General features: G+C 34.8%; 1 protein-coding gene across 1 annotated transcript in view; it reads right to left on the reverse strand.

Annotated features, from left to right (window-relative positions):
• The window catches only part of PRKD3 (protein kinase D3), a 51043-nt gene that overhangs the window by 20465 nt on the left and 10265 nt on the right, over window positions 1-20313 (reverse strand). Inside the window, exons 2-9 of the mRNA XM_016218947.2 lie at window positions 16925-17063; window positions 15189-15320; window positions 13735-13892; window positions 10097-10289; window positions 6391-6468; window positions 3490-3673; window positions 1970-2093; window positions 179-256 (exon numbers count right to left, since the gene is read on the reverse strand). Coding sequence (XP_016074433.1) covers window positions 179-256; window positions 1970-2093; window positions 3490-3673; window positions 6391-6468; window positions 10097-10289; window positions 13735-13892; window positions 15189-15320; window positions 16925-17063 — 1086 coding nt within the window. The remainder of the gene's footprint in view (window positions 1-178; window positions 257-1969; window positions 2094-3489; window positions 3674-6390; window positions 6469-10096; window positions 10290-13734; window positions 13893-15188; window positions 15321-16924; window positions 17064-20313) is intronic.

Genomic DNA, 20313 nt, shown 5'->3' on the forward strand with positions numbered 1-20313 from the left:
GATGGATGGGTGGGGGACAGGTACTTCAACAACAAGGAACTGAACAGTGACTTCTCTAAACTATATCAGGCAGAATCATAATAGGTTTACTCCAGTATAACAATTAATGAATATTACTCAGATACATTTAGAAAACATACAATATTTTAATGTATGTTTTTTAATGTGAAATCTTTACCTTGTAATACTTTGATCCAGATTCATTTTGAAACAATGTTAGACATTTGCTGTCAAGTCTCCAATAATGCCTCTTTCTCTATAAAATAAAGAATATAAAACTGTGAAGTTCAAAAATGATGATTCCTCCAAAGTCCTTTTCCTTTCATTTCTATTCATAAATTTGTACTTTTTAATAGGTTTAAAATTTGTAAGGTTCAAAATTCTGAAAAAATATAAAAGATATATAGTGAAAAGTATACTCCCACCATCACTCATATACCACTCCTCCCGTATGTATACACAGCAATGTTACTAGGTTTTGGGAATCCTTTGAGAGAATTTTATGCATACACATGTAAATACATATGCATTACACACACATAGATATATAACTTACTTATAGGCTAAATTTCCAAAGATTGGCTTGCTGGCTCAAAAGATATGTGCATATGTAATTTTGCTTGACAGTATTAAATTATCCTGCATAACATTTTACCCAATTTAAAGGCTAATCAGCAACATGAGAGTGCCTGTTTACTCACACATTCACAAATGCAGTATTTTACCACACTTTTGATCTTTGCTACAGGGATAAATAAAAACTGGTGTTCAGTGAAATTTTAAATTGTACCTTAAGATCAAGCTCTTATGTTTAAGAGTCATTTGTATTACTTTGTCTGTGAATTCTACTCATTGGCTTTTCACTTAAGAATACATATTTCGGGTTCTTCCACATCTTTTCATGGATTGATTGCTCATTGCTTTTTAGTGCTGAATAATATTTCATTGCTGGATGTACCACAGTCTACTTATCATTCACCTATTGAAGATCACTTAATTGCTTCCCAGCTTTGGCAATTATGAATAAAGGTACTATAAACATCCAGACGCAGGTTTTTATATGGACGTAAGTTTTCATCTTAAGTGGCTGTAACATTTTGCATTCCCCTCAGCAATGAATGAAAGTGTCTGTTGCCCAGCAGGAGTGGCTCAGTAGTTGAGCATCGACCCCCGAACCAAGAGGTCACTGGTTCGATTTCTGGTCAGGGCACGTGGCGGTGCTGCGGGCTTGATCCCCAGTAGAGGGTGTGCAGGAGGTGGCCAACGGATGTCTCTCTCACTTATGTTTCTATCGATCGTTCTCCCTACCCCCCCCTCTAAAATTAATAACATATTTTAAAAAAAAAAAAGGAAGTGCTTGTTGCTCTATATCCTCACCAGCATTTGGTGTTGTCAGCATTCTGGATTTTAACCATTCTAATAGGTGTAGAGTGGTATCTTGTTGTTTTAATTTGCATTTCCCTGATGACATATAATGTAGAGTATCTGTTCATGCACTTATTTGCCATCTGTGTACCTTTGTGGGTAAAGGATACGTGAAGGTCCTGGTCCCATTTTTTAATTGTGTTTTCTTACTCTTGAGTATTACGAGTTTTTTCCATATTTTGGAGAATAGTTTTTTATCAAATGTGTCTTCTGCAAATATTTTCCAGTTTGTGTCTTGTCTTTCCATTCTGTTGACATTATCTTTCATAGAGAAGTTTTTAATTTTAATAAAGTTTAGCTTATCAATTATTTCTTTCATAGGTTATGTGTTTGGTGTTTGTTGCAAAGTGTTATGCAAAGGGTCTATCCTTAGACCCTTTCTGAATTTCTACTGCTTCACCAGTTTGTAAGACAATACGTTAAATATTCTGCCTTTTAAAAACTCTTTATAAGTATATATCTCATTCTCATTTTGACTTAAAAATGCACAAAAGAAAGCACGTAACAGTTTCACTACCATATTTAAACGCCTGTGATTACTGACCAAGGTGTCCCTGCTGGTGTGATGGACCATCCATCCTTCCTTTACCACTGTGCTGCTCTTCCTCTTTGTGTGCTTGATGGATTGTACGACCCTCATCAGCGGAATATTATTGCTTGTTGATGGACTAAAAAATAGTTATGATAAATATTGATAATTTCAATTAAAAAATCATATACACACTATAAATTAAGCCTTTTGATAATGAGCTAAAATATTTCAAAATATCTTAAGACGACAATGGCTAAAGAAGAAAATAAATGATCCTGTTATGCTGACACACAGCTGATCTATAAAAGACTAAGATAACAATAAAGAGAAGAGAAAAATCCCCCCGCCCCCTCATTTAGAAGGTCTGGTAGAGGCTCCCCTTTGGGATTGCTGTTGAGAAAGCTTCCCGCCCTAGGCAGCATGATAAATTAGTAAATTCACAACCAGGCAAAAAGCAAGTATACCTATACTCAAATTTTCATGGTTCAAAAGTCAAATTCCACTTCCACTGTTTCACGTTGTTAGAACTTCTAGTAGAAAATACTAAAAAGAAAATTATTTACAGATATTAAGAAAATAATGTAATGAGTCAAGTCAGGTAATATTGAAACACAGGTCAGTAACAGTGTGGCTGGAAAAAAGAGCAATTTGGGGGGTATGAAAAAACTTTTTTGTTTTCTGTGTGTGGTGTTTAAACAGTTTTTGAATTTGAGTCTCAAACAGTTAAATACTTCTTCTTAAAATTATGAAATAGTCATGCTTAGGAAACTAAGTTCTTTCAATAGTCTCCAAATTGGATGAACGAGTTTTAGTTAATGATAAGACCTATAATTTAAGGATAAGCCAAACTGAATAAATGACAACTCTGCCATGTTAGACTGATAAATGACCCATTTTCTTTAATACCTCTTTGTTGCCAATAAAAAATAAAACCTGCCAAAATGTTAATATTCTACTACAAAGCAGTACATCCTTATAGGGCTGTATATATATATATATATACACAAAATACTGAATTTCTGTTAACATAGAAATAAGTTTTATAATCAAGTAGCATTTTTACAAAGTGCTAAAAGTCAGATTAACTGTGGTAGTATGAAAATTGCCCCCAAATTCATCACCACCATCTTTGTGTAAGAGTCTTAGGTATACTCTTACTGTGCTTCTAACACTGGGTAATCTGCCTGGGTGAAGGCTGTGTGAAAATGGTTGCTTTAACTGGTGGTTCAATTCTGGAACCCCGCAGGAACTGCTCCACAGCTAGATATCACATCTAGACTATATTTAAATAAAGCATTTTTCTCTTTAAGAAAACAGAATTCTCATACCTTTCCATCTTGAGTAGATGGCAAGAGTAATATAATTTATTTCAGAAATACTGTGGTGCACGTAAAAGAATTAGCCACAATTTAATTAGATTTTAAATTACATTTTTATTCCACTTAGAGAGATGTGGCTTTTTCTTCATTAATGGAGCCCCCTGGACCGACCTTGCCTTTGGAAGTAGCTTGCAATACCTAAACATATATTACCTGATTGTTTTAACAGCTTCTTCATCTCTTTCCACATCAAGATCAGATGGATCCAGGAAGAACATTTTATCTTCTGGGGGAGATGGCTCTTCCGTGTCATCCAAGCCCCTACTACCATCACTGTTCATGTCACTACTGTCGATATCCATTGGTATATCTGTATCTGTTCCCAGACTGGAAGGTTCTGGCAAAGTTTTAAATGAATTTCAGAGTTTTATACTAATGGGATATAAATACATCTCAACAGGGACAGTATATTAAATGTGAAGGGAAAAAAATGTTTAAAACGCTTAAATGAAAATGTAGGAAAACAGCTTTATTATTTAGGATAAAGAAATATTTCTTAAGGCAGATAAAAAATACACAAACCACAAAGCAAAAAAATTAATTTATTTGATTAGATTAGAATTTTAAATTTCTATATGACAAAAGATAATACTAGAAATAAAGTAAAAGATTAGCCACCACTATTATAATTCTGGTCAATTGATTTCTATAAGGCAATTCAACGGAAAAAGAAAAATGTCTTTTCAATAAATAGTACTAGGACAACTGGACAGCTACATGTAAAAAAATGAAATTGAACCCCTTCCTTAAACCAAATATAAAAATTAACTTAAAAATGGATCACAGACCTAAATGTAAGAGCTAAACCTATAAAACTCTCACAAGAAAACATGAGTAATCTTTTTAACCTTGGGTTAGTTTAGGCAAAGCCTTCTCAGATATCTATGGTACCAAAAACATAAGCAACAAAAGAAAAAATAAGTAAATTGAACTTCATCAAAATGAAAAACTTCTGTTCTGCAAATGATACCTCAAGAAAGCAAAAAGACAGCCCACAGAATGAAAGTATTTGCAAATCACATATCAAATAAGAAATCTGTATCCAGAATATTTAAAGAACTCTTACAAATCAGTAATAAAAAGATAACCTAGTTAAATGCGTAAAAGATCAAAACAGGTATTTTCCAAACCAATGTAAAAATGACCAATAAGTACATGAAAAGATGTGCAATATTAATCATCCATCAGGGAAACGCAAATCAAAACCACAACGAGGTATCACTTCATACTCACTAGGATGAAAATCATCAAAATAACACACAATAACACAAGAGGTGGCAAGGATGCAGAGAAATTAGAATCCTCACACACTGCTGGTGGGAATGTAAAATAAAATAGTACAGCTGCTTTGGAAAACAGTTTGGCAGTCCTCAAAATGTTAAACACAGAGTTTACCATATGACTCAATAATTCCATTACTAGGTATTCACCCAAGTGAAATGAAAACATCTGTCCACAGAAATTATGCTAAAATGTTCACAGCAGCATTATTCATAATGAGCCCAAAGTGGATACAACTGAAATGTCCATTGACTGGTGAATGGGTAAGTAAAATGTAATATATTCATACAGAGGAATATTATTCATCGACAAAAAGGAATATGTTACAACGTGGCTAAACCCTGAAAACATTATGCTAAGTGAAAGAAACTAGTCACAAAAGACTATATATGATTCCATTTATATGAAATGTCTAGAACAGATAAAATCATAGAGATAAAAATATGACTAGTGGTTGCCAGGGGCTAGTGGTGAAGAGTGGATGGAAAATGACTACTAATGGGTGATGAGAATGTTCTAACATTAGATTATAGTGACAGCTGCATTCACTTTGTGAATAAACTGAGCGAGTGAATTGTAAGGTATGCAAATTATATCTCAATAAAGCTGCTTAAAAAATAAGCCAGCAACTGAGAGGAGTTTATATCACATTATTACTGGCAAAAAATGAGATAGAATATCAAGTTCTTCAACAACAAATATACAAACAGAAAAATGAAAAAAAATGTGAACAGGCAATTTACAGTGGAAAAAACCCCTAAGTAACCAGTAAACATTTGAAAGATGCTCAAATTCATTAGTGTACAGATGGATACACATTAAAATAAATATAAATAGTATTTCATATCCATTTGCCAACAGATGTAAAAGTGAAAAAATACATGAAAAGACTTTAGTAATGTAGAAGACAAAAAGACCAATCATGCTCTCTCTGTCAATGGTGTTAAACAGCAACCGCAGAAAACATGTTTTAAGAGAAAATGTTAAACTCTTGAGGAGCTGTGTAATTTCCATTCCTTAAGCTTTTCCTCCTACAGAACTACTTACATTCCATTTTTACCAGTTATGGAAATGATTTTAAAAAGTTACGATAAAAGTTTAGAGTCATTACGCCTTCTTTCCAAAAATGGTAATCATTGATTAATATAATATTGAAAAGAGAAAAAAATATGGCAAAAAAAGGAGAAATGTTGAGCTAATGATTATTTAACGGAGAAAGAGACAGTGAGGCTATACAATGTGTTCTAATAACTATGGACTAAGAAGCCAGACCAAATGGGTTCAAATCCCAACTCTACCATTTATTGGCTGTATTTCATGGGCAAGTTATTTAACATCTTTGTGCCTAAGTTAACTCAAGTGTAAGTAATTTCAAAGGGTTGTTCTTAAGTTTAAATTTCAATATGTGGAAAGATCTTAGAACAGTGCCTTGCATATAGCAAGCAGTCAATAAATGTTAGAACTAAATGTTAGTTCTAGGGGTAACAACAGGGTTTTAAGTCTTTTTATGTCTAAAGATGAAAGAAGATATGCAGCACTATTAGCTATATTAGACTCTAAAGTGGTAAGTGGTTAAAGGAAAGATGGGAAGGTGTAATTACTAATAAAAGTATACCATTACTGATCTCTGCATTTTGATTATTAAATCAGAAAAAAAGTCAAAGTTAAAGAAAACTAAATAAAATATGTGAATATAACTTTATACAAATATAATACACAGAAGAATTATAACCTTTCCTAATCTTTTATAAAAATTAAGAAAAAGAATACTACCTCCATTGAAAGTAACCTCTCCAAGGCAGTCTCGTGGTACTTTTGATGCACAGCGTTTATGACAGTTGAATTTGCAATCTAAAATAAAGTGTTCGGCTTATTAATTTATGTAAAAAATCAGCAATATCAAATATGATTCAAGACATTCCTTAAATCACTCACAAATAGAGTATCACAAATGACAATGATGATAAAATAAAGTGTTCCTCTACTAAGAACTCAGGTCTTGAACTAAAGGTCTAGTTTCAAATTCTGAGGCTGTCCCTTAATAGTGATTTTTAACTCCTCAGGGCTCAGTTTCTTTATTTCTAAAATGAAGTTAAAATGTGCTGGCAAGTCCAGGTTTTCTTCCCTTACCTCACATTCGTCTTTCCAAATACCCATTAAGGGTTTCTCAGTCTGATTCAATTCCTTTCCAACACATGTTAGGCCTTACTTTCAACTTCTAATTATTAGGACCAAGTGCATATGCAGAAAAGAGGCTGAGATTCCACAATCAGTGATTAGAAATTAGTGAGGGCTTTCCCGTACTACCTTGTAAGGAAAGACTGAGCCTCTCATGTATAAGGTCTCCCACTTATACAAAATGGTTCTTTTAGACTGCAAGAAATCTCAGTTGATAGCATTGCAGATCACTGTCAGGTATGAGCAGTTCAATACTACTCTGTAACTCAGTGGTTCTCAAACTGTGGTCCCCAGACCAGCAGCTTAAGCGTCATTTGAGAACTTATTAGAAATGCTAACTCTTGGGTCCCACCCCAGACCTACTACACCAGCAGCTCTGGGAGTGGGGCTGAGGAATGTGTTTTAATAACCTCTTTAGGTGACACTAAAATTGAAACCCACTGCTGTAACTATAGTCTAACACCACCTTTGAAATACATCTACCAGCAATAACTGGGTAAAAAGGTAATTTCAAGTTCTGACTTAAAGGAAAAAGCCCCGTGAAATTAATAATTTGATGGATAATAAAATTTGCATCATATAACACTGTCTTTTTCAATGAGACACCCTGAGAAAATTCATATATATTATCTTGCATATATCTTAAATAATTCTTTTTTTATCTCATTAAGGTTCGCAAATTATAAAAATAACAAGGTTTCCATTATCCCTTTGAAAATGTAGAGCCAAATTTGTGGCCCATCTGCAGCAAGTACGTAGGTTCTAATGGCAGGCATTTTTTCCCCTCTGTATTCCTACTCATGTTTTATGGTTTTTTTTCCTACTCATGTTTTATTAATTTGTTTATGCTTTCTTATATTTTATATATGCTCTAAAGTTGTCTTGTAGTTTTAATATAACAAAGTAAAAATTAAACAGATGACTGAGTGCATAAATGAATAGCTGTTCTTGTAACTGTATTTTTTTCTCAAATAATCCAGCATAACTGTTTTATCTTCACTAAATTATTATTTTTTGTTCTTAGCTTGAAAAGTGAACAAAAATAACTATTTTATTTTTTAAGCATTTAAATTCATATTATAAAAACACAAGGCCCTGGCCAGTATGGCTCAGTTGGTTGAGTGTGTCCTGTACACCGAAGGGTCATGGGTTTGATTCCAGGTCAAGGCACATATCTGGGTTTCGGGTTCGATCCCCGATTGGAGTACTTGTGGGAGGCAACCAATCAATGTTTCTTTCATGCAGCGATGTTTCTCTCTCTACCTTCTCCCTTCCTCTCTCTCTAGAATCAATGGAAAAAACATATCCTCTGGTGAGGATTAAAAAATAAAATAATAAAAAAAAGATACAAGAATCACTAAAGTAAATTCTGATGGTTTTTGATTGATAATCAAACTAACGAGAAATATAGCCTAATACTTTCTGAACCAATATAATCACAAACATTATTCTTTTAGAGCTCTAAAAAGTTAAACTAATAACTCAGTGGCAGAGTGAACTGGTTTTATTTCAAAATTCATTAATCTACATATTTATTTTAGTTCCTCTACAAAATATTGTACTTTTCTGCATATGGTTTTAGAATGTCTCTGCTCTGCTGAGCAGAGCAGCACTATTTTGCTACCTTTACTAAGATAATCTGTTGGCTAGAATTTGTACATCTGTTATTAATGTTCTTTCCCAAAACATTCCTTAGTGGCTGCTTGCCAATACACTTTAGTGTTGATATTTTTAAGTATTAACATATATTAACTCATATGCAAAAGTAAGCTGTTGAAATAAAATTTCAACATATAATTATGCCTGCCTGATGGTTATTAAATACTTGACAACATACGTACAACTTGTTTTCTATTTGATGTTCCCCTATGCTATCATATTTTTACCAAGAAAATTTTCTTATATACTTAAGTTAAATTTATATATAATTATTTGACTTTGTACTGTAAAGAGAATTTATTATTGCAAAGAACCTCAAATATAATGTTTACTTATATAAAACTAATTTATTCAATTCCACAAATACTTCTATTATATAATAAAGCATGGTACCAAGAACTGTTAAAATAATCACATGAAAAATAAGTACATACAATTATAGAAAGATTACTTATCATATCCTGGCTTAATGACTAATAACACATTTAAACTCTATTTTGGTTTTCACACTATTGTACAGATTGCTGAGAAGATAATGCAATATAAAAAAAAGATAAAACTGACTTTAAAAAGCATAAAAGCATTATATAAGTAGAAAAAATTATTCCATTATTCTAATGAAAACATGGTCATTAACAGCTGTTTCTGGAATACTATGACAGTGTTTTGGGTTAGTATCCAAATACGGTGGTCCCTATTACAAGTGACTTCTACTATATTCCACTTATTTCAGGAATGACAGTTTTTGTACAACTCTCCTCGCTACATAATTAAAAACAAAAATAACAAAACTCTTGTAGTATGTGTGTATGAATATTTAATGGAAAAAGGAAATAATTATTTTATATCTTAGGAAGTGTCTGTCTTTGGAACCAGAAAGACTTAATTAAACTCAAATAGGCAGGAGATTACCTGCCTATTAACTGTTCTGTATTGGCAAATGTTAAGCAACCATATCTCAGAAATCCAAATTCTAGTCTTTCTGTTTATATTTTAATTTTTCTTTAGCACAGTTCCTGTTACCTATACACATATTGCAGACAGTAGTAGTAGTTGTTAATATGTGTGTCTTCTTTTCTTTTTTCTTTCTCTCTTTCTTTCTAAATATATCTTTACTGATTTCAGAGAGAGGGATAGAAACATCAATGATGAGAGGGTCATCACTGATTGGCTGCCTCCTGCACGTCCCTGACTGGGTATCGAGCCTGCAACCGTGGCACGTGCCCTGACCGGGAATTGATCCGCAATCTCCTGGTCCTAGGGCGATGCTCAACTGCTGAGCCATGCCCAGCTGGGCTCTTTCTTTTTTAAAAAATATGTTTTTATTGATTTCAGAGAGAAAAAAGGAGAGGAACAGACAGAAACATCAATGATGAGAGAGAATCACTGATTGGCTGCCTCCTGCATGCTCCCTACTGGGAATTGTGCCTTGACCAGGAATCTCACCATGATCTCCTGGTTCATGGAGTTGATGCTCAATCACTGAGCCATGCCAGCTGGGCTCTTCTTTCTTTTTTAAATTAACAACTACGAGAGTGATTTCTTTGCTTAATGCTTCTAAATATAAATGTTTTAAACCTATATTTGCAGATATAAGTTTCTACAAATTTAAATTTCACTTAAGAAAAACATCCAATCCTACCTTTACATTGCATTCCTTGGCGAAAGAGGCCTTTCAGTAACCGCTTGCAGTACTGACATATTGTGGGACGGGTATAAGAGTGAACAGCAAATGTGTGCGGAACTTTCACTCTGCACATTACCATCTTTTCCATCCAGATTGGGCGACCACTCCAAGAAGGAATTCTTTTACTTGGTTCTTGGTGAACATGTGACTAAAATATAAGTAATTTCTGTAAGTATAAGTCAATATTAAAAACAAAATATTAAGAGCAGGGCTTGACCACAAAAGTCATTTTTTAAAACACTACAGCCAAAACTAAAAATGTGGATCTCATCAGTTTGCTTTGGAAACTTAAATTGTCAACCCTTGAATGAGAAAAGTGAAAGATTTCTTTGCTATTTATCATTTTTTTAAAAAGGGTATTTTCACCTTCCCCTACATACAGTCACTGGTTAGCTATTATTTGCCAGGCATATATAGCATTTTTCAAATAAAAAACAAAAGGCTTAAAATCAATTTATAACAGATGTTCAAATCCCTCCAAAAACCTTACCAAGGAATTAACCACAGAGAAAGCAAATAAATATAGAAAGTGTTATCACTGTTAAGTTATTGAACATAATTTCTGGAAATAATTAAAAACAAATTAGTTTTTCAAATTAATTTTAATACTAATATATGTATGTAAAAATTTAAGTCTAATTAATGATGATGATGTACATAATGGCAGATACAAAACTGAAACAAATTTACCCTGAGTAATTAAGCTTTAAGAGGTTCCTTATATTTTAAACATTTTCCAGTTATTTACATTTCTTCATTTTTTGAGCAAGAAAAAAAAATTAAAGGTGTTGGTTAAAAATTTTTGTGTAACCTGAGGGATAAGTGGATTTTTACAACTATGGTTCTTTCTACACATACAAAAGAAATAATATTAAATTACATGTCAACTGAATGTGGCTCATCCCATTCATTCAACGTTCATTGATTACTATACTATGCATGGGGGATACAAAAATGAATACAGTCCATGTTTTCAAGCATAAAATCCAAATGCCTAACTACTTTCTATATGTATTACAGATTTTGTTGTAGCTACTTGCATCGCCACTGCTAAAACTGAGGTCCTGAGATCTTTCACATGCTTTCTGTAACTAGTAGTGTCTGTAATTCAGAAAAGTTGAGTCATTCTGCATTGATATGTTCAACCAACAGAAGGAAAAGCAGCCAGAAGAAATAAGAGACAGAGAAGTGTAAGAGAGAAGTGAAAGGAGGGGGAGAAAACATTTTTTTGAAGAGAAGTAGGAAGAAAAAAGAAAAGGCCAGACGAATGGAGGAGAGCACTATAAAAATACAAGTATAGCCTCTGATGTACAGTTTTCCTCTAATGTGTAGCCAGCAATTTTCTAAAATGAATTATGAAGTAGTTTAAGGAAAAGTACAAAAAGAATGTTAACACCCAAACCAAACTTGTATGCTTTATCTGTCCAAGGTGTCCTGCTCTAGCCTGGCCCCCTTTACCCATGCTGCTATGTACAGAGCACCTTCAGCAAAAGGAACACCACGGTGATTCTGCAAAGCTAACAAAGAAGCCAGCAGGAACCAAAAACAGATGTTTCAGGCCTTTGTTCATCCTTGGCTCCCTAGTCCAGTGGTGACTCAACACTCTGCTTCTTGCTCCTGCTTCTACCACTTTGTGTCTCTCAAGTTTAAAACACACAAGATGGAATAAGAATAATTTAGCCAGTCATCAATAAATTGTAAGATATCCCTATAAGGAAGAACTTCCTACCAGATCCCTTCGTATCCCAACGGCCAGTCAGTGATTGCCTTTTGTCAGATCCTGCTGAGATAGGGGTATCGGGGACATGGTAGAGAACAGTGCGGGAGGACTGTGCCACAGCACCAAGTCTGGCACATGAGAATTAGGAGGCTCTTACTGTACAGCCACTTGAGAGTTAGTTCCTATCTTTCGCTCAGATTTGAGGTTGCTTCCCTCTGCTCATTGCCATCTCTTCCACTCCTCTACAGTATCCTCTTTTCCTACTCTTCCTTCCCTGATTTTCCCCTGAGTTTTCTCTCACTGTGCTTCCTTCCTTTTTGAGACTGCATGCATAAATTGACATTCCACTCTACAATTTCTACTTGTTCTAAAATACTCTGCACAATCTAACCAATTCAAAATATACTCTACTTCTTATACTTCCCTCTGGAATTTTCATCTTCAGGATAAAATGTAAAGTAATGAATTAAAACGTAATGCCTTATTCATCTGCTCCATCCTGTTACTTCCTAATCTAGTAATATCCACCTAAGGGTAGCTGGCATACCAAAAATCATACGTAGGACTCTTAAAAGAACATATTTCTATCCTACTGTCCCCATTCCCAGCTATGTTTCCATGGCAGTTCATATATAAAATGCACTAGCTTTGCTATTACCAATCTGTTTTCAAGCTCTTGCATATCTTTATAACTCACTGTTCTTAGTTCCTTATGCGATAGCAGTCTTCTTCTACTTCAAAAATCTCACACTAGGGCTAAGCAATACGGAAATATGGGATTTTTGTGAAAGAATTTCAGAAGCTTTTACTCTGGTGCCTCAGTTTACAAAATCTTGTGACTAGGGTATCAAGAAAACAGCCAAAGGCTTGAATTTAGTGTTAACTGACAGAAAGACCAAAGGGTTTACAGAAGCAACTAAATAAGAAGATTGTAATCTATGAATATAAATCATTTTAAGTAGTATTAGATGAAAAAGAAAATTATTTCTTTCTTCCCTGATCTACTCACTACCTTTACACTTGAGGGGTACAATATATAAGAAAAAGTCACTGATTTAAAAATAATCAGCTCTGGGTTTCATTCTAATATCACTTACTAATTTGCTCTATGACTCAGTGAAGTCGTTTGACCAGTCTCAACTGTCTCATGGTATACAGATATACTGCTCTATCTCACTGGAATACTGTGAGGATCAGTGGGGTCATCCACTCACTCATTCATCACTGAGTATACCTACAAAGTACCAGTTATTATGCTGGACATGGAAATGAGCATTGCTTTCTTTAAACAGATCATAAACTCCTTGAGGACAATCCAGTATGCAAATACTATACATACCATTAGGACGTTTGAAAAGTGATATGGCATTCAGAAAATAAAATAACTTCTAGGTAAGGGGAAAATCAGGAAAGGTAGCTGTTCAACTAGGTCTGGAAAAAACATGTAAGATAGAAAGGAGCAAAGGTAGGAGAAGCAAGGATGTGTTCAGGGAATGTGGAATAGTACATATGTCAGAACCACAGACTATATAAATGTTTTCTAATGGGGAGTTGTGTATTAAGCTACAAATAGTGTGGTAAGATGGTCCGATGTGTGGTATGTAACATGAAGTAAAGTATGAAGACCAGGAATCGGGATACTGGTTAAGAGACTAGTGCAGTGAGGTCCAAGTGGTGATGTGATCCCAGAGTATACAAAATGCAGTTCGTTACTACTGGTAAGCCCTGTCTCCATAACACATTTTAAGCTTCTTAACTGTAGGAATCTTATTATTCTTTAGCATAAAAGTTATGTTTTAAAATGATGTCATATATCCTGTACAACACAAGAAATAACTAGTACAGTGCCATTCTATTACCTTAGAATACATACCTCTTCAGTGGGAAGTGCTACATATTCAGTTTGTAGGGGTCTTGGGACTGAGAGGCCAGGTCCTGGCAGAGACACATTTGACAGACGCCTCTTTCTTACTCCACTACAGTTATTTGGAATCTTGAAGGCACATCGTTTATGATAATTTAATCCACAACCTAAATATATTTTAAAAGGTAAAAAAAAAAAAAAAAAAAAAAAGATTAAAAAAACTTATATGTTACATTAAAAAACTGGTACTTCTTTATTATTTTCTCTGGCGGAAAAGTTTACCCTAATTAAAAACCCAGACAACAGGCTAACTGGAAGCTAACAAATTCAAGAACAGTAAATGTGTAAGAAGGTTTACTTAGAAAGGTTAAGTTAGCTAGAGCGGTAGTTCTTGAACTGTGGTCCCCAAGTATGGCATTACCTGAGAATTTGTTAGAAAGTAAATTACTGAGCTCTACCCTAGACCTACTGAATCAGAAACTCTGGGGATGTTTTAACAAGTCCTCGAGGTGATTCTGATGCATGGTAAAGTTTGAGAACACTGGCTAAACACAGCACTTCAACAAACCATGGCCTGTGTAGCAAATCCTTCCCATGACATTTGAAAATTATATGAAATTCAAATTTCAGTGTCCATAAAGAATTTTATTGGAACACAGCATGCTCATTTTTTTTCACACTATAACAGCAGAGTTAAGTAGTTTCGACAGAGACCATATGGCCAGCAAAACTTAAAATATTTACTCTGGCCCTTTACAAAAAATTTTATTGATCCTTCACCTTAGAGGTTTTTTTTCTAATCCTCAACCAAGAATATGTTTTCCATTATTTTTCAGAGAGAGTGGAAGGGAGAGAGAGACACACATTGATGTGAGAGAGACACAACAACTGGTTGCCTCCCTCACGCGCCCTGACTAGGGCCAGGGATCGAGCCTGCACCGAGGTACGTGTACGTGCCCTTGACCGGAATGGAACCTGGGACCTTTCAGTCTGAGGGTCGAAGCTCTGACCACTGAGCCTAACCTGCTAGGGCTACCTTAGAGTTTCTTAAACAGAAATCTGCACCTCATCCTATTCCCTAGCAATTCTAATTTAGAACACCTTTGCTGTTGCATGTAAAAGACTTATGTTTTAAGAAGGTAATAAGGAAGTTAATATTTATTTAACCACTATTTAGTGACAAGTATTTTAGCCATATTACCTCATTTAACCATTTACTCTTCATGAAACCAGTGAAGCAGAGTACATTTTATAGAAAGAGAAATGATCCTCAGAGAGGTTTAGTAAGTTGCCCAGGAATATGACCCAGTAAGTGGCAGAGGAAGGACCAGAGTCTAGAGCTCTCCAATTCTAAACCTGGGTTAATACCTAGTCACCAACTAATGATCTTATTCGTTCCCTGATGATTAGGGAATGCAAATGTGAAATCCTGTTTCAAATGATACAAACTTTAGAACACATACCTTCACATTTCAGTCCTTGACGTACCAGTCCCCAGAGCATCTCACCACAATAATCACAAAAAGTAGGAGCTTTGTAAGAATGTACATAGAGAGTATGTGGACGAATCTGGAAGTCTTCTACTGTAGCCAAAGCTTTTAAAAAAGAAAAATATTAAAACAAACCTTATTATATTTGTAATTGCTATGAGCTTAGGAATGTTAGTCATGTTCATTTAGGTCAAAGTACAGAATCTTTTTTCTCTGACAGTTTCATCTGACCATAAAAATAAAAATAATTTTAGCATTTAATATTGAGGTTTTTAAACTCTATTTTAGGAAGTTCATCAGCTTCAATTAATTTCAGCTCCAAAAGTAGGTCTGTAGGTAAATATTTTGACCTCCAAAAACCTTTTCTCATAGTACAAGACTGGATTTTAAAACAGCTGTTAGGTCTACCTTAGACAATTAAAAACTGACTTACTATAAACTGAGAAACAGAACACTACAGTTAAATAAACAAACAAACAAAATTGTGGAACCTGACCTCAATTTATAGCAATGTTCCGGTGAGAAATGTACTCAGTCTAACTTGCACTCTCAAGATATGCTCTCTGTGTTCTCTATAGTCCTAGTGGTTAAGAAAGTGTCTTCTCTCCCCTCTCTAAGCAACTGAACAGTAGGCACATCTACCAGGAGACATCATCTCACCTACACCTACACCTACAAATCATCATTATCCACAGTGGCCTGATGAAAGGTCCGTAACAAAGAAGGAATGGATGGGAGCATGACCTCTGGGGAAGGCAGGGAGTGAAGCCCCTCCAAAGTGAAGAGGAAGACAAGGACTGAGAAGTATATAGATGTTTGGGGTTGTGGTATAGCAGATGAATGATAAATGTAGGTGCTAGATGAACTGGAAGGATCAGGGACTAATAAGGAAAGGTAATGGTCGGAGAGGATCTCAAGAACAGGCTGCAAAAATGAGTCTGAAAAGAGGAAAAAGTGGTGGCAGGACTCTGGACTCTTGGCTGGCTTTCCTTTCTTTCCTCCCTTCCCTCCCTTCCATCTCTTCCTTCTCTTCCTCCCTTCCTCTCAGGCTTTTCCTCTCTCCCCCACCTCAGTCCCTGCCCAACAAGAAGTTTTACAGGCCTACTATATTCATTCTTTGTTCCTTTACACTCCTCCCTAACAACCTGCCAACCTGTTACTGGATGAGATCTGAAATAGCAGGAGCTAAGGAACAATGAATGGAAAGAATGGGTGAGAGGGGGAAAGGAAAGAGAGGTAAGAAAATGCCCACTGAGAACAAGGGAAGAAGCATTATTTAAGTCATGGAAACAACCAGCACTGCAGTCGCCTCTTCCACATCTTCATTACTTCTCTTTTATTTTCTTATTTTCTTCTCTGAACCCCCAACTCTCTTCTTTTATTCTCTTTACAAAAATGGGGAAAGGGGGACAGAATTTCAGTGTAATTATTTTATTTCTTTGACTCAAAGAAGAGTCTATTCCTCTTCTAGTTCAACTGACAATCCCCTTAGCTTAGTAACACTCAAATAAGTAATTCAGGGCTTATTTTCCTACTTTCTCATCTGTGATATAATCTTCCTGAAAGTAAAAATCACATGGTAACCATTATAATGGATGAAAGAAGCAACTGTAGTACAAAGACAAAGTATAATTGAACACAGCATTTAGTACAAAAAAAAATAAAGCTTGTTGAAAAAGAAGGCAACAAAATAAAAGCTATTTACTTACCTGAAAGGACAACTTCTACTAGGTCTCCTTCATGTATTTCATCTGCTGAGGTAATCAGCTGCAAAATATTTTCTGAGTTCATGTCATGGCGAAAGAGAAGAATTTTGTCATACATGCCAAAGAATCCACACTCTGGAAACTGCAGGAAAATAGTCTTATATCAGTATAACCATAGCTATCTACTTTTATAAGTAAATGTTTCAATCTTACAAAGAATTTTATATGTAGTTTTTAGCCTAACACTAACAATTCTACTAATATCTAAAAGATGAATCATGTACTTAAACATCCTGGTTAATTTTCACGTTCAAAATAGAAAAGCAAACAAATATAATCACTGATTATCTTAAAACACAGGTCTCAGAAATACAGTGTTTCTTTAATCAGTTACTGATGGAGAATATAAGTTTGAGCTTAGTGCCATTCTCTCTTACATAGCTTGAAACCTAAGCAGTCTTTCTTGCTCTCTAGAACTGAGCTTCCTCAACAGTTAGTTACTAGCCACATGCAGTTACTTAAATTTAAGTTAATTAAAATGAAATAAAATTAGAAGTTTAGTTCCTCAGTTACTCTAGCCACACTACATGTGCTCAATAGCCACCTTAGCTACTGGCTACCATTTTGGACAGTGCAGCTATAGAACACTTCCATCCTCAGGGTAAACTGAATAGTGCTGGCAGGTCAACAATTCCCAAACCACCGTCATAAGAGTTCCAAAAATCCAGTATTTTTGCCATATGCATATATTGCCTCTAGGTATCTAATATTTTCTATAATCTATTCACTATAATTACAAATACAGGATTCATTATGGAACCTTTAAAAAAAAAAACAACTTTGGGGGGTTCAGAGGAGACTTGCACATCTGTTCACATTTACCCTAAGTATATTATTTCAATGCATCTACATTTTGTGACTCCAGTGCCGAAACACTTTGGAGTTTAGTATACCAAGGACTAAAATATGAAGGTATGGGTTCTGAAATTGTTTGTAGTTAATAAAACTTAAGAGAAAATTTTAAGTACTTGCTTTACAAAATAACTGTTTAAATTTTAAATCAATTTTAAAAAAAGAGACCATCTGCTTTGGGAAATGCTGCTCTAGATATTTCAAATTTATTTAATCTTAGAATTGTAAGCTCTCATTTTGGCTCCTCACAGACTATCCTTTAGTAAGCTACATAGTATGCCACTGGCCTGCACTGAATAGCCTGATATGTGTTACACTAAACTGTAACTGCATTTAGTGCATGGATGTTGCCGAGGGTATGGTTCACCTACTTGATATGATAGTCCTTCTTTGTAAGGACCCATAAAAGAAATTTCTCTGGTTGGTTTTACAACATGAACATAACTAATCATGTTTTCTTGTTTACTTTGCCCACAGCAAAAGCAAAGCCAAGTTTGTGGCCCACTTCTAACATCAGGATAGGTAGGATCTTATGGCATGTGTTTTAGGTAGAGATACCAACCTGGCTTCATCTTAGTTTCTGACCTTAATTTTCCCATTAAAAATTCTTGTATAAGTCTCCCAAAAAGGTGTCAAATTTTTTTAATAAGTTAAATTTAAAAAAATTGAAAACAATGACTTAATTAGAAACTGAAGAGTTTTATTTTTAAAACCTGGGTAAACAATGGAAAATACAGAAATATTTAGAATGTTTATAGTATTAATTATTCTTCCAATTATTTGTGTCACAGTTAATATTTATAAAACTTCCTAATATGCTTTAAACATATATCTAACACTATAAGAATTTTTGATGGAAAAGATGAGTCAAAATAGAAAATAAAAAAATTTTTAGTAAATTTTTATTTAAATTTTAAAATTAAAATTTTATTAAATTTTTATTATTAAATTCTGTAACAGCTAATGAGATATAAAACATCCCTGTACCTTGGTTGCAACAATTCTCAAGGATTAGTAAGATCCCACATTCCATCATTATAAAGATAAAATCTCTAAAAATATTTGTATGAATAAAACTCGTTTTAAAAATTCTCATTTTTCACATCTGCTAAGTGCAAGGCACTGGCCCTGTGGTTTATAAAGACAAAATAGTCCTTGTCTTCCAGACACAATGTAATAGGGAGATGGAAATAAACAAAAATATACAGCTCAATAAGGAAAATGCCAAAAATGAAAAATAAAATTCTAGAAGATGGAATGGAAAACTTTACCTGGGAAGGCGGAATACCACTTTAACAGTGATATTTGAGCAGAATTATTAAAAAAGAGAAGCAGGGTTTCCAAGGAAAGAAAGCGAAAGTGAAAGTAAGGTCATGGTTGAGAAAGTACAAGGTAACTGTAAGAAGGTAAGTAAGCGGACCTTTGTGACTGAGGAATGATGTGGGGAGGGTTGGGTAGAAAGAAGGTAAAAATGCACACAGGAGCCCCACGGGGACATTGTGATAGAGAAAACTGCAGTCAACAGAGCTGGGTTTAAGCTTTGCCACTTACTAACTATAGCACCTTAAGTAAACTGCTTACCCTCTCTATGCTCAGTTTCTTGTCTACAGATTGGGAATAACAAGAGAATAGCTGCACAGGGTTACTGTAAGAATTAAATTACGTGACCGGCCGGGCATGGCCCAACGGTTTGTGCATCAATCTAGGATCCAGGAGATTGCAGTTCGATTCCCGGGCAGGGCACATGCCTGCCTGGGTTGTGGGCTCGAGCCCCAGTGAGGGACATGAAGGAGGCAGCCAATCAATGACGACTCTCTCATCATTGATGTTTCAACTCTCTCTCTCCCTTTCTCTCTCTGAAATCAATAAAGATATCTTTAGAAAAATAAAAAATTAAATTACTTGATAGCTATAAAATGCACAGCACTGTGATCAATTAATACTACTGGTTCATACTATTATTCTATATCCAAGGGTGAGAGAGAAAGAGCAAGAGAGTAACATGATCAAATCTGTATTTTACAGAGAGAATGCTGACATCACTGTGTAGCAAGGACTGGAACAGGAAGAGACCTGAGCAAGCTCCTGAGGAAGGTTGAAGCGGTAAGAAGAAAGAGGTATCAGGGTCTGGATCATGCAGTAAGAAGATGGACAGCAAGACAACAAGAAACACTTCTCTCTAGAAACTATCTTTGGTAAATTACATGTATCATTACTACAACAAGTCCTCAAATAATGCATTTTGTTATAATGACAATGAGACGCTGTAGGAATTTAACTCTTGTTTATACCAATTATAAACTCTTTTAATTGGTAGGAGTGGTTTCATTATATATCGTTTCATTTGAAGTCACAGAACCACCTTAGCCAGGTGGTTCAGTTGGTTGGAGCGTCATTCCATGCACCAAAGAGTTCTGGGTTCGATTCCTGGTCAGGGCATATACCTAGGTTGCAGGTTCAATCCCCAGTTGGGGTGCATA

This window comes from Miniopterus natalensis, chromosome 13 (genome assembly GCF_054644295.1).
Source record: "Miniopterus natalensis isolate mMinNat1 chromosome 13, mMinNat1.hap1, whole genome shotgun sequence".
NCBI lineage: Eukaryota > Metazoa > Chordata > Mammalia > Chiroptera > Miniopteridae > Miniopterus > Miniopterus natalensis.